Genomic DNA, 13,995 nt, shown 5'->3' with positions numbered 1-13,995 from the left:
GTGTTTCTGGGCGGAAACTGGACGTTTTCTGGGAGTGTGCGGAAAAATGCAGGCGTGTCAGGCAAAAACGCGGGAGTGTCTGGAGAAACGGGGGAGTGGTTGGCCGGACGCTGGGTGTGTCTGACGTCAAACCAGGAACGAAACGGCCTGAACTGATCGCTATTTGTGAGTAGGTCTGGAGCTCAAAGAAATGGATGTGCATTCACAAGGGTTGCGCAATAAAAGCAGACAAGGCAGCCTTACTAACTACACGAATAGGGACAAACACAAAATCCCTGAATACTCAATGAATACAAAAAATGTGCAGTAGTATTGGCGCTGAGTCCGTAAGATGTACCCTTATATTACTAAGGGAATATATGAATGAGATCTAGTTGATGTATGAAGTACAGTACATTTTATTGAACATACATACACAACATGGAAAGAAGTTTAAAAAATTAAAAATGCAAACTTAATGGACACGATACAGTACATATATGTGCAACTGGAGCTGGGAGACAGTGACTTGGTTAAAGTGCTGGTGCAGTAAGCAGATGGTAAGTCTCTCACCCTTTGGTGGCCCTGCACTGGATTGAACACTGGACCTGGGAACGGTGAACACCTGGCAAAGGACCAAGAAGCTGATTTTTGCCCTGTGCGGTGGTGCCGGGCTACATCAGCGCCGGACCAGCATTGCTTCCTTAAGCTAGCCCACCGCAGGGCCACCAAAGGGTGAGAGACTTACCATCTGCTTACTGCACCAGCACTTTAACCAAGTCACTGTCTCCCAGCTCCAGTTGCACATATATGTACTGTATCGTGTCCATTAAGTTTGCATTTTTAATTTTTTAAACTTCTTTCCATGTTGTGTATGTATGTTCAATAAAATGTACTGTACTTCATACATCAACTAGATCTCATTCATATATTCCCTTAGTAATATAAGGGTACATCTTACGGACTCAGCGCCAATACTACTGCACATTTTTTGTATTCATTGAGTAGGTCTGGAGCTACCCAGAAACTGCTAAGAAATTTCTATTCGCTATTTTGCGAATCTTTCGTTCGCTATTCTGCTAAGCTAAGATTCACTCCCAGAGGGCGGCGGCCTAGCGTGTGCAATGCTGCTGAAAGCAGCTAACGAGCGAACAACTCGGAATGAGGGCCCATGTTCCGTCAAACTTAAAGTGACAGTTGCCCCGCCTCCAGTCACACACCCTTTCCACACCCCCTGGCACGCCCTCTGTTCCTCTCCTATTGATAATGTTTTATATAAAATAAGCTTACAAATTAGTTATAAGCTGTGTTTAAACATTGAAAAACCTCCTGTGTATTGTTAACCCTTAGATGTTGCAGCAGCAGTAAATTTTATTTCCCAATTGATTTATAAAATATCTATAAAAGTGAATAAAATGTATCTCTAGCATTCTGCTTGCAATGCATCAGCAGTAAATTGTTACAGGTGTGTGACGTATAAATGAAGCGTTCGCACGAACATACCAGGGCATTAATCAACATCTGTCACAAGGGCTATGAGAGTTCATGTTTGTAATTGGCGTGTTGTCAAGCATGAAATTGCATATATCTGTGTATAATGAATGTTTTTAAACATTACACGATGCCTCAGCAGGTAAATGTTATTAACCAATAACGTTTTATTACAGATGGCTGATGTATAACAAGATAGCTGTGAATATTGTTATTTGATTAAAGCATTTTATATATAAAAGTAAATAAATCTTTATCTAGCAATCTACTACGAACATCAGGTGAAAAAGGTGTCCATGAAACCTGAATTCTGAGAGTGGTACTTTTGATTTGGCTCAAATAAGTCATACTACATATTCTACAGTATCCTGGCTGTAAAATATCTTGAGAATAACGGTAACACTAATTATATACATTTCTGAATGTAATTGGATGTGAGAGGGGTTTAGCGTTTATTTTGTAGTAGAGATAAGCAGTTCGGGTTCCACAGAATCTGAGTTGCTCCAAACATTGGGATACGAGTTCAGGTGTTCCCGCCAGACTCGGATTCCACATTGAGGCTGAACGTCATCTTCCCGGCGTCAGTTTTCTCGCGGGACTTGGATTCCGTATAAAGTGCTGCACCCGGGACTCGCCGCCATTTCACTCAATGCACGCTGCTGTTTGCTGCGCTATACTCTGCTGTTTAGGATGTGCTGTGTCCAGACTCCAGACTTTACTAAGTGGTTGTGCAGTTTACTAACAGTGTATACAGTATATGGCTACACTGTACGCTGTGCTATACTCTACTGTTTATGCTGTGCAGTATCCAGACTCCAGAGACTCTAGGCTTCACTAAGTGGCTGTGCAGTATTAGTGACAGTGTATATAGGGGCACACTGCACACTGCTGTGCGTTGCGCTGTACTCTACTGTCAGTGGTGTATCAAGAGAGGAGGGGACCCGTGTGTAGTCTCCGTGTGTGCAGGCCCCCTCCTCTCCCGTTGCCTGGCAGCACTGTTAGCGATCTGCGCACTAGAGAGACTCTGGCACAGTGCTAGAGTGTATAGCGCATGCGCAGCTCTCCGATAAAATGGCGCGGCGGCCATTTTTTCGGAGACTTGCGATGCGCTGTACACTCTGGCACTGTTCCAGAGTCTCCAGCGGTCACTCAGAGTGCTAACAGCGCTGCCGGCTACGGGATCCTGGAGAGAAGGGGGCCCACACACGGACACCAGAAAGGTAAGTATAAAAGAAATGGGTGCGGTGTGTGCAGTGTGGACCCCCTCTAGATCCAGGGGCCCGCAGGTACTTTTTGGTTGGTGCACTTATAAGCCTTATGATCCACGCAGTTGGAACCGAGCTGCAGATGTTAAAATAGAAAAAGAAAAGATATATAATACATCTAGTGTATGGATCCCGGCCGCAGAATACAGGTCGATGATTCAGAGATAAATCCAAATCCAGCATATATGGTCCTGCGTACATCTCTATTTTGTGGTGTTGTATTCATTTACAAGGTATTATTGCAAGTTGTCCAATAATGATTTTTTAAAGGTGTGCCATTTTAATGTACTTTTTTTTTTATACACTGCACACCGTACTTTATATATTTTTTAAACATTTATATAAATTGCACTTTTCACATTTTTACTATTATTGCAGTGTTTTTTTTTTTTGTATTGCGCTGCATTGGATGTATTGTGACATTTGCCACCAAGTGCTGGATTATGTTTTGAATCTGGATACTATTTTTCAGTAACCAAACACAGCAGGACTCATAGATATCTCTAAATTCAGCAAGGTAACACTGAAGAAGTCTCCATGCTCTCAACCAGGACTTGGGGTCTGAGCAATTTATTAAGATCTGAAGCTTGTCTTCAATAGTTAACTCCATCTGAGGATTAACATATCTATCCAATCAGGGCTGGAGTAAGGGGCACATGGGCCTGGAAATGATCAAGGGCCTACTGAGAGAAGCAGAAAGGGGCGTGACCAGTGATGTGTGGGTGTGGCCAGTGATATGTGGTTGTGGCCAGTGATGTATGGGTGTGGCCAGTGCTATGTGGGCGTGTTCACCCCCTACGCTATCAGCCCCACTGTCTCCCTAAATATGTAAAAGCAGAAAAATTGCATCATTTTAAGAGGAACATAGAACATAGTCATGATGATGGGATGTTTTATATGCGGAGGCCTGGGTCTGTAGTCCCATCCACCCTATTGTCAACCTGGCCCGGTATTCAATGGTTAAAGAATCGCTCAACAGACAGGGCTGCGCCCATGTGGTATCCAATGGCTGTGCATGCGCACTAAAGGCGCAGAATTAGTGCCGGAAGTTTATCGTTTTGCCGATGCGAAAGCAAATGGCAAGAGTTTCAGTGGGATTCAGTTGTCACCCTCTTATTGGAGGCTCTGGGTGGTCTTCTGTATGCCGGCGGTCGGGCTCCCGGCGCTCAGTATACCGGCGCCGGGAGCCCGACAGCCGGCATACCGACAGCCGGCATACCGACACTTATTTTCCCTCGTGGGGGTCCACGACCCCCATAGAGGGAGAATAAAATAGTGTGGCGCACGTAGCGCGCCACCGTGCCCGTAGCGAGCGCAGCGAGCCCGCAAGGGGCTCATTTGCACTCGCCACGCTGTCGGTAAGCCGGCGGTCGGGCTCCCGGCGCCGGGATGCTGGTCGCCGGGAGCCCGACCGCCGGCCAGCTGTAGTGAACCCGGAGGCTCTGCCCCATCCTGGCTGTAATGATAAATAAGTATGAGAATGCATCTCTTATTACGGCAATAGGTGCTACCGGGCAAAAATAAGGGCATTAATAAACAGGCCCCAGAATCAGTCGTTCTACACCTGAGTTATTTAGTTCTACATGTACTATAGAGCACACGTTATGGTGTACAGCTACAGGATATCGCTAACAATAATTGAATACAGTTACAGGTGTTCTCAAGGAAGGTCAGTACATAGCTTATATGTGAAGTGGCAAGACCAGTGTGTTTCTGAGTTATCAACGAGCTATTTCGGGAAGAAGTCCAACTTCAAGAACTGCCAGTTATTACAGTAAGTTGTAGCATCTCCATGGTGATATTAATTACACAACATCATTTGTGAGTGATCTTACAATTTACATAAATGCCAGCTTACGCTAAGTCAGTCTTGGGACGAATCAATAAATATGACATCTTCACTTATCAATTCACTAGGAACCAGAACCAGTGACATCACTGAGGCATGAGGCACCACATGTGACACCACCGCTGAGCAGGGCAGTCGAGAGCCGGGCTGGGCCCAGGTACTTTTCAAAGGGTGTGGCCTAACCACAGGAGGTGTGGTCATGTAACCTTAGAAAAAAATACTGAAAAAATAGTATTTTAAGTACCTTCATGGCCACACTGCAGCCCAGTACTCAGCAGCATGTGTTGGGCTGAGGAGAAGAGCTGCAACTGCTGCTGCCAGGTAAGGGGGACTGGGCCCCTACTGGACCCTCACTGGGGCCCTCCATCAGACCTGGGCCCGGGTAATTTATACCCTCTCTTGGCACCACTGCCGGTGAGCTAATAGGCTGCATCATTATGAATATTGTCTCATATCACAAAATCCTACAACATGGCTGCCTCCACTATGGAGACAATTTCAAGTCATGAAACCTACCTGAATAAGCTGCTGTTTGAGTTTTTGCATCTCCGAAATGTTCAGCTCGCTGAAAAGGTCGGAGACGGGGTTGAGCGACTCCCCCTTTCTCACAGCCGGAGTCCGATAGTCACCGTTCAGTTTGACAAGAGGGGGATGGATGTGGCCATTCATCTTATCCTCGTGGTTGGACTCACCGTCCTCGGTAAACTTCAGCCCATCCACTGCGATATTAATGTGGCTGTTATACATACTATCGTTGATGTTGATATACTGAGCTAACTCTTTCCTCAGGTTATTCTTCTGTTCCCTCTCACTCTTCAAAGTATCCAGGGCCTCCTCTAGCTGGTGTTCCGAGATTTCCTTTAATCGGATGGCGTCTTCCAGCTGACTGTTCAGCAACACCGTCTCCTCTTCGAATCGCTTGATTTCATGCTTCAAACCTTCGTATTCAACCTACGACAAATTGTTACAGATTTTCATCAGTATTATAATATTAAGAGAAGCACAGAGTATTTCAGCTTGGCCAACTCCTAAGTGTCTATAGGTACAACTTTGAAGTGGGAGGGACTAGGGTATACTGGAACCAATCAAGGAGTCCTAATGTTAAAAACAGGACACAGCAGGGTTTTGAGGCTCCTGTCAAAATTAAGGGGCAGGTTAGTTGTATCAAATGTCATACTCAGTTTATAGGCTTTACCTTGCTCAAGCAAGCCACTCCCACCCGTATTACTTCATCTGCGTGTATAGACTTACACTTAATAGTTCTTGCTTATCAAAAGTGACATTTTGCATATATCATTTTGGGCCTTAATTTTAGAAATTTCACAGAGATTCCTGGGGCAATAGATAAATTATGAAATCAATGAAGGCAAATAAGTGAAATTCATGTTAAAATATATATTGAATAAATGCTATATATTCTCATTGCAACTTCTCACGACCGCTTTACTGAATACTCTCTGTAGGAAAGAGCTGCAATTCTTATCTTTAAATATTTGTCATCAATCTCAATGGAACATCACTGTCCTCTTCTTACTAATTAGTTAATAGTATTGCAGAACATCTTGTCAGAGAAATTTGGACCTCTTATAATGGGACTGAATGCTTATAGGCAGTGGCGTAACTAGGGGTCCGCATCCACTGCGAGCGCTTGGAGGCGCGCAGGGCTGCGGGGCGCCCTAGCCGCCACTGATCTCTGCTGGGAAGGAGGGCACAGCGCGCGCCTCTCCTGTGTCCCACCTTCGTCTCCGGCGGCAGCAGCGTGTCAGTTTAATGAAGTGCCCGTTCGTGAGCTCTGATTGGCTCACGAACCGGCACTTCATTAAACAGACACGCCGGAGACGAAGGAGGGTCACAGGAGAGGCGCGCGCTGTGCCCTCCGTGTCCCTCCTTCCCAGCACAGCAGCGGGGGAGCCCGGAGAGGGAGTGTTGTACCTGGCACTGGGGGGGGGGGAGCATATTTGGCACTTTGTGAGGCATATTTGGCACTGGAGTGGGGAGTGGGGGAGAACATATTTGGCACTTTGTGAGGCATATTTGGCACTGGGGGGGGGGGGGGGGGGAGCGTATTTGGCACTTGGTGAGGCATATTTGGCACTGGGGGGAGAGCGTATCTGGCACTTGGTGGGGGCATAGTTGGCACGGGGGGGGGGCATAATTGCACTATGGGGGGGCATATTTGGCACGAGGGGTGCATATATGGCACTGGGGGGGTGTATGTGTACCTGGCACTGGGGGGGGTGGGCATATTTGGCACTGGGGGTATATGTGTACCTGGCATTGGGGGGGCATATTTGGCACTGGGGGCTTATGTGTACCTGGCACTGGGGGGCATATTTGGCACTGGGGGTATATGTGTACCTGGTACTGGGGGTATATGTGTACCTGGCACTGGGGGGCATATTTGGCACTGGGGGTATATGTGTACCTGGCACTGGGGGGGCATATTTGGCACTGGGGGCTTATATGTACCTGGCACGGTGGGGGAATATCTGGCACTGGGGTCATATGTGGCACTGGGAGCACAGCCCTAGCAACAAGCATTACCCCCTGGTTACAAGCACAACACCCAGCTCATGAAATCCCTGGCAACAAGCATTACCCCCTAGGAACGAGGATGACACCCAGTGCATGAAACCCCTGGCAACGAATATTACCCCCTGGCAACAAGTTTGAAACCCAGCACATGATACCTCTGGCAACAAGCATAACACCTACCGCATGAAACCCCTGGCAACGAGCATGACACCCTGAGCATGAAAACCCCTGGCACCGTGCATGGAGGGCCCTCTTCCCTCATGCGCTTATCCTTTCTTACTTTAATAATCTTCAACTGCATCAACTCCAGCAGTCTTCTGCCACCTGATACTTATTCCAGTGTCATCTGCTGATGTAACTATGTTTATTTACCCTGTACTTGTCCTATACTGTCATCAACTGTAAGTTGCTGTTTTCCTGTTTGATTATTTATGTACTCTGTAATTGGGCGCTGCGGAACCCTTGTGGCGCCATATAAATAAAGGATAATAATAATAATAATGGAACCAAGAGCATGAAACCTCTAGCAACGAGCAGGTAATTTAAAAGTAATTAGAAGCCTTACTGTAGGACTTAATGTGTAATGGGCATTTCGGTGTGTGGCATAATGTATCACGGACATTGTGGTGTGTGTCATAATGTGTCACAGGCATTACGGTGTGTGGTATACTATATCATGGGCATTGTGGTATGTGGTATAGGGTGTAGTATGGTATGCCGGCGCTCGGGCTCCCGGCGACCAGCATACCGGCGCCGGGAGGCCGACCGCCGGCATACCGACAGCGTGGCGAGCGCAAAGGAGCCCCTTGCGGGCTCGCTGCTCTCGCCACGCTACGGGCACGGTGGCACACTATTTTATTCTCCCTCCAGGGGGGTCGTGGACCCCCACGAGGGAGAATACTTGTCGGTATACTGTGTGCCGGGATCCCGACATTCGGCATACAGAAGACCACCCGTGGTATAATGTCTCAGGGGCATTGCAGTGTGTGGCATAATGTATAACGAGCATTGCGGTGTGTGGCATAGGGTATAACAGGCATTGCGGTATGTGTCACAGGCATTACAGTGTGTGGTATACTATATCATGGGCATTGTGGTATGTGGTATAATGTCTCAGGGGCATTGCAGTGTGTGGCATAATGTATAACGGGCATTGCGGTGTGTGGCATAGGGTATAACAGGCATTGCGGTATGTGTCACAGGCATTACGGTGTGTGGCATACTATATCACGGGCATTGTGGTATGTGGTATAATGTCTCAGGGGCATTGCAGTGTGTGGCAAAATGTATAACGGGCATTGCGGTGTATGGCATAGGGTATAACGGGCATTGCGGTGTGTGTCACAGGCATTACGGTGTGTGGTATACTATTTCACGAGCATTGTGGTATAATGTCTCAGGGTCATTGCAGTGTGTGGCATAATGTATCACGGACATTGTGGTATGTGCTATAATGTATCAGGGGCATTGCAGTGTGTGTCATAATGTTTAACGGACATTGCGATGCCTGTCATAATGTGTCACAGGCATTACGGTGTGTGGCATAATGTGTTGGGGGCATTATGGTGTGTGGCATATTGTATCATGGGCATTATTATGTGTGACATAATGTCTAAGGGCCATCGCAGTATGTGGCATACTGTATACTGGGCATTACTATACGGAGGAAAAATGACAAATAATGTAAGGGGCATGAATCAGGATTATTTTTTTTCCTGTGGTGGCCAACGTCTGGGCGTGCAGGTTGCAAAATTGGGGTATAAGGTAGTCTTTTCCTGCAATGCCACGCCCCTTTAGGCAAAGCCACGCCCATTTTCACAAGTCCACGCCCCCTTTGATTCACCACTTTATTTATGACAATTATAGGGGGGGGGGGGCACCAGAGAATTTTTTGGCTTGGGGGAGAAACATTTCTAGTTACGCCACTGCTTACAGGGTTAAACTTTGTGTATCAATGTAATTTTGGGCGCAGGAATCTTATATTCTGAACAGTATATCAAAGTGTTCATCTCTCCCTGCACCTGTATTCTGCTAAGTGTGTTTTCTGTGCATGACTTGCTAAAAAGGACCTTATTCCATCATTAGAGGGCTGAGAGTGGTGGATAGTGCTCTGTTACTAACTCGTGGCCCCTAAGTGACCGCCCAGGGGTCTTTCCATGCTCATAATTAAGAATAAGTATCGTATTTGGATGACAGTAATAAAGATGGATTGTGTTCTCTGTCATGTAACCATTTCTGATGTAATGTGTATTGTATACTATATAAACTGTGAGCCCTGTAAACCAAATTGTCTCTCTACGCCTGCGGGTTCTGAGACACCCATCTGGGCCTAGATGCGAATAGACTGCAATAGACATTTGGGTGTATAGTGCTCGGGATATTGCTCTACATAAATTGCCTGATTCTGCTTATAACTGGACAGGTGAGATTAGTTTGCCTGGTGGTGTTCTAAAGTAAGCAGTAATGGAGTATATAAAGACTCATATATACCTGGGAAAACCAAGGGGGAGATTTATCAAAGCTTGGAGAGGTAAAGTAAAGAGAGATAAAGTACCAACTAATCAGCTCCTAACTGCCCTGTTACAGGCTGTGTCTGAGAAATGCCAGTGAGGAGCTGATTGGTTGGTGCTTTATCTCTATCCAAGCTTTGGTACATCTCCCCCCATGTTTTGCAGGCGCAGATGTACTGACGATGATGACAGTTGCTGACACTAGTGAAATGACTGTGATTGGCTGATTGCGAAAGCACAGCTGATGCTGATTTTTCTGTATCTGTATATACGAGGTCCCCTTGACTGATCGCACAACCAGCATCCATTATAGATACTGCAGTGCGAGATATATGACTGGCATAACCGGTGGCAGAACTTGTGAGTGGTGGGCACAGGTGCAAAAATATAATTTGGGTACCCCTCCACCCCAACCCAAGTTCACAATATGCCACACAGCAGTGGGTGACAGCGTATGGCAGGGGTAGGCAGAGGGTGACAGCAGAAAGCAGGGGGAGGCAGAGGGTGGCAAGGGGAGGCAGTGGGTGACAGGGGTACAAGCACAATGTCCTGCGCTGTATGAAAAACATGGGCCATGTAACTTGGTGGGTTTAGGAACACAGCGGCCTCTGCTGTGTCTGTGACAGGGGCCCCCACCACAGTGTGGCGCTCGGTCAGGCAGCCTCTGACAGCGCCAGATACCCTGGGTGTGAGCTGCCGTTAATTCACAGACAGCAGTGACTCAGATATAATGTACAGCTGTCTGTTAATTAGAGGCAGCATGTGACTGTGATCATCAGCTCTGATAGGTGGCAGGACTCCTCTATCAGTCTGGCACACACAAGGTCAGCCCTGCCTACCTGAGGTAAGGGGCAGGTCCCTCAGACAGTGGGGCCCACCCTGCTCTCTGCACTGGGTCATACATCTGACATTGCTCAAAATGGTCTGTGGAGGAGCCAGGGGATAAATCATTGCTGGTCTAGACAGCATAGGGCCCCTTAATCCTTAGGGGCCCCGGTGCAATGCACCCTCTGCACCAATGGTAGCTCCGCCTCTGGGCATAACCTGGGTGCACATGCTGCATTTGCAGAGCACTACCGGGTGTGGTTCATCAAATCGACAGTGTCTAGGTCGACAATGTTTAGGTCAACCACTATAGGTCGACAGTCACTAGGTCGACATGGATGGAATGTCGACAGGGTTTCTAGGTTTACATGTGCTAGGTCGACAAGGCTAAAGGTCGACATGAGGATTTTTTTTATTTTTTTTTGGTGTCGTTTTCTTCGAAGAGTGACCGGGATCCCAAATTAGTGCGCCATGCTTCGGGGATGGTGCCTTAGCTCCGCTACCGCTTCGCTCGGCACAGTTTACCGTTCCAATCGTAGTCCACGTGGATCGTTAAGTATGAAAAAAATTCAAAAAAAGAAAAAAAAATACGATTTTACTTACCGATAAATCTATTTCTCGTAGTCCGTAGTGGATGCTGGGAACTCCGTAAGGACCATGGGGAATAGCGGCTCCGCAGGAGACTGGGCACATCTAAAGAAAGCTTTAGGACTAGCTGGCTCCTCCCCCTATGACCCTCCTCCAAGCCTCAGTTAGGATACTGTGCCCGGACGAGCGTACATAATAAGGAAGGATATTGAATCCCGGGTAAGACTCATACCAGCCACACCAATCACACCGTACAACTTGTGATCTGAACCCAGTTAACAGTATGATAACAACGAAGGAGCCTCTGAAAAGATGGCTCACAACAACAATAACCCGATTTAGTTAACAATAACTATGTACAAGTATTGCAGACAATCCGCACTTGGGATGGGCGCCCAGCATCCACTACGGACTACGAGAAATAGATTTATCGGTAAGTAAAATCTTATTTTCTCTGACGTCCTAGTGGATGCTGGGAACTCCGTAAGGACCATGGGGATTATACCAAAGCTCCCAAACGGGCGGGAGAGTGCGGATGACTCTGCAGCACCGAATGAGAGAACTCCAGGTCCTCCTCAGCCAGGGTATCAAATTTGTAGAATTTAGCAAACGTGTTTGCCCCTGACCAAGTAGCTGCTCGGCAAAGTTGTAAAGCCGAGACCCCTCGGGCAGCCGCCCAAGATGAGCCCACTTTCCTTGTGGAATGGGCTTTTACAGATTTTGGCTGTGGCAGGCCTGCCACAGAATGTGCAAGCTGAATTGTACTACAAATCCAACGAGCAATAGTCTGCTTTAGAAGCAGGAGCACCCAGCTTGTTGGGTGCATACAGGATAAACAGCGAGTCAGACTTTCTGACTCCAGCCGTCCTGGAAACATATATTTTCAGGGCCCTGACCACGTCAAGTAACTTGGAGTCCTCCAAGTCCCTAGTAGCCGCAGGCACCACAATAGGTTGGTTCATGTGAAAAGCAGAAACCACCTTAGGGAGAAATTGAGGACGAGTCCTCAATTCTGCCCTGTCAGAATGAAACATTAAGTAAGGGCTTTTATATGATAAAAGCCGCCAATTCTGACACACGCCTGGTTGAAACCAGTGCTAACCGCATCGTCACCTTCCATGTGAGATATTTTAAGTCCATAGTGGTGAGTGGTTCAAACCAATGTGACTTAAGGAACCTCAAAACAACATTGAGATCCCAAGGTGCCACTGGAGGCACAAAAGGAGGTTGTATATGCAGTACCCCTTTTACAAATGTCTGAACTTCAGGTACTGAAGCCAGTTCTTTCTGGAAGAAAATCGACAGGGCCGAAATTTGAACCTTAATGGACCCTAATTTTAGGCCCATAGACAGTCCTGTCTGCAGGAAATGGAGGAAACGACCTAGTTGAAATTCCTCTGTAGGGGCCTTCTTGGCCTCACACCACGCAACATATTTTTGCCAAATGCGGTGATAATGTTTTGCGGTTACATCCTTCCTGGCTTTGACCAGGGTAGGGATGACTTCATCTGGAATGCCTTTTTCCTTCAGGATCCGGCGTTCAACCGCCATGCCGTCAAACGCAGCCGCGGTAAGTCTTGGAACAGACAAGGCCCCTGCTGGAGCAGGTCCTTTCTTAGAGGTAGAGGCCACGGGTCTTCCGTGAGCATCTCTTGAAGTTCCGGGTACCAAGTCCTTCTTGGCCAATCCGGAACCACGAGTATCGTTCTTACTCCTCTCCTTCTTATGATTCTCAGTACTTTTGGTATGAGAGGCAGAGGAGGGAACACATACACTGACTGGTACACCCACGGTGTCACCAGAGCGTCCACCGCTATTGCCTGAGGGTCCCTTGACCCTGCGCAATATCTGTCCAGTTTCTTGTTAAGACGGGACGCCATCATGTCCACCTTTGGTTTTTCCCAACGGTTTACAATCAGTTGGAAGACTTCTGGGTGAAGTCCCCACTCCCCCGGGTGGAGGTCATGCTGAGGAAGTCTGCTTCCCAGTTGTCCACTCCCTGAATGAACACTGCTGACAGTGCTATCACATGATTTTCCGCCCAGCAGAGAATCCTTGCAGCTTCTGCCATTGCCCTCCTGCTTCTTGTGCCGCCCTGTCTGTTTACGTGGGCGACAGCCGTGATGTTGTCCGACTGGATCAATACCGGTTGACCCTGAAGCAGAGGCTTTTCTTGACTTAGGGCATTGTAAATGGCCCTTAGTTCCAGGATATTTTTGTCTCCAGGCTTGACCATAAGCCCTGGATATTCCTTCCCTGTGTGACTGCTCCCCAGCCTCGCAGGCTGGCATCCGTGGTCACCAGGACCCAGTCCTGAATGCCGAATCTGCGGCCCTCTAGAAGATGAGCACTCTGCAACCACCACAGGAGGGACACCCTTGTCCTTGGTGACAGGGTTATCCGCTGATGCATCTGAAGATGCGACCCGGACCATTTGTCCAGTAGGTTCCACTGGAAAGTTCTTGTGTGGAATCTGCCGAATGGGATTGCTTCGTAGGAAGCCACCATTTTTACCCAGAACCCTTGTGCATTGATGCACTGAGACTTGGTTCGGTTTTAGGAGGTTCCTGACTAGCTCGGATAACTCCCTGGCTTTCTCCTCCGGGAGAAACACCTTCTTTCTGGACTGTGTCCAGGATCATCCCTAGGAACAGAAGACAAGTCGTCGGAACCAGCTGCGATTTTGGAATATTGAGAATCCACTCGTGCTGCTGCAACACTACCTGAGATAGTGCTACACCGACCTCCAACTGTTCTCTGGATCTTACCCTTATCAGGGAATCGTCCAAGTAAAGGATAACTAAAATTCCCTTCCTTCGAAGGAATATCATCATTTCGGTCATTACTTCAGTAAAGACCCGGGGTGCCGTGGACCATCCCTACGGCAGCGTCTGAACTGATAGTGACAGTTCTGTACCATAACCTGAGATACCTTTGGTGAGAAGGGTAAATT

The 13,995-nt window shown here is 47.5% G+C and overlaps 1 protein-coding gene across 7 annotated transcripts in view; it reads right to left on the bottom strand.

Annotated features, from left to right (window-relative positions):
• The window catches only part of BICD1 (BICD cargo adaptor 1), a 529,680-nt gene that overhangs the window by 119,174 nt on the left and 396,511 nt on the right, over positions 1 to 13,995 (bottom strand). For all 7 annotated transcript variants that reach the window (XR_010179730.1, XR_010179729.1, XM_063928866.1 and 4 more), the window contains exon 4: positions 5,101 to 5,535. Coding sequence is in view for 5 of the 7 variants with exons in the window: in XM_063928866.1 (XP_063784936.1) it covers positions 5,101 to 5,535 (435 nt within the window). In the remaining 2 variants the exon portion in view is untranslated. The remainder of the gene's footprint in view (positions 1 to 5,100; positions 5,536 to 13,995) is intronic.

Source organism: Pseudophryne corroboree, chromosome 6 (genome assembly GCF_028390025.1).
Source record: "Pseudophryne corroboree isolate aPseCor3 chromosome 6, aPseCor3.hap2, whole genome shotgun sequence".
Taxonomy (NCBI): Eukaryota; Metazoa; Chordata; class Amphibia; order Anura; family Myobatrachidae; genus Pseudophryne; species Pseudophryne corroboree.
This window is presented reverse-complemented; position numbering and strand designations above follow the sequence as displayed.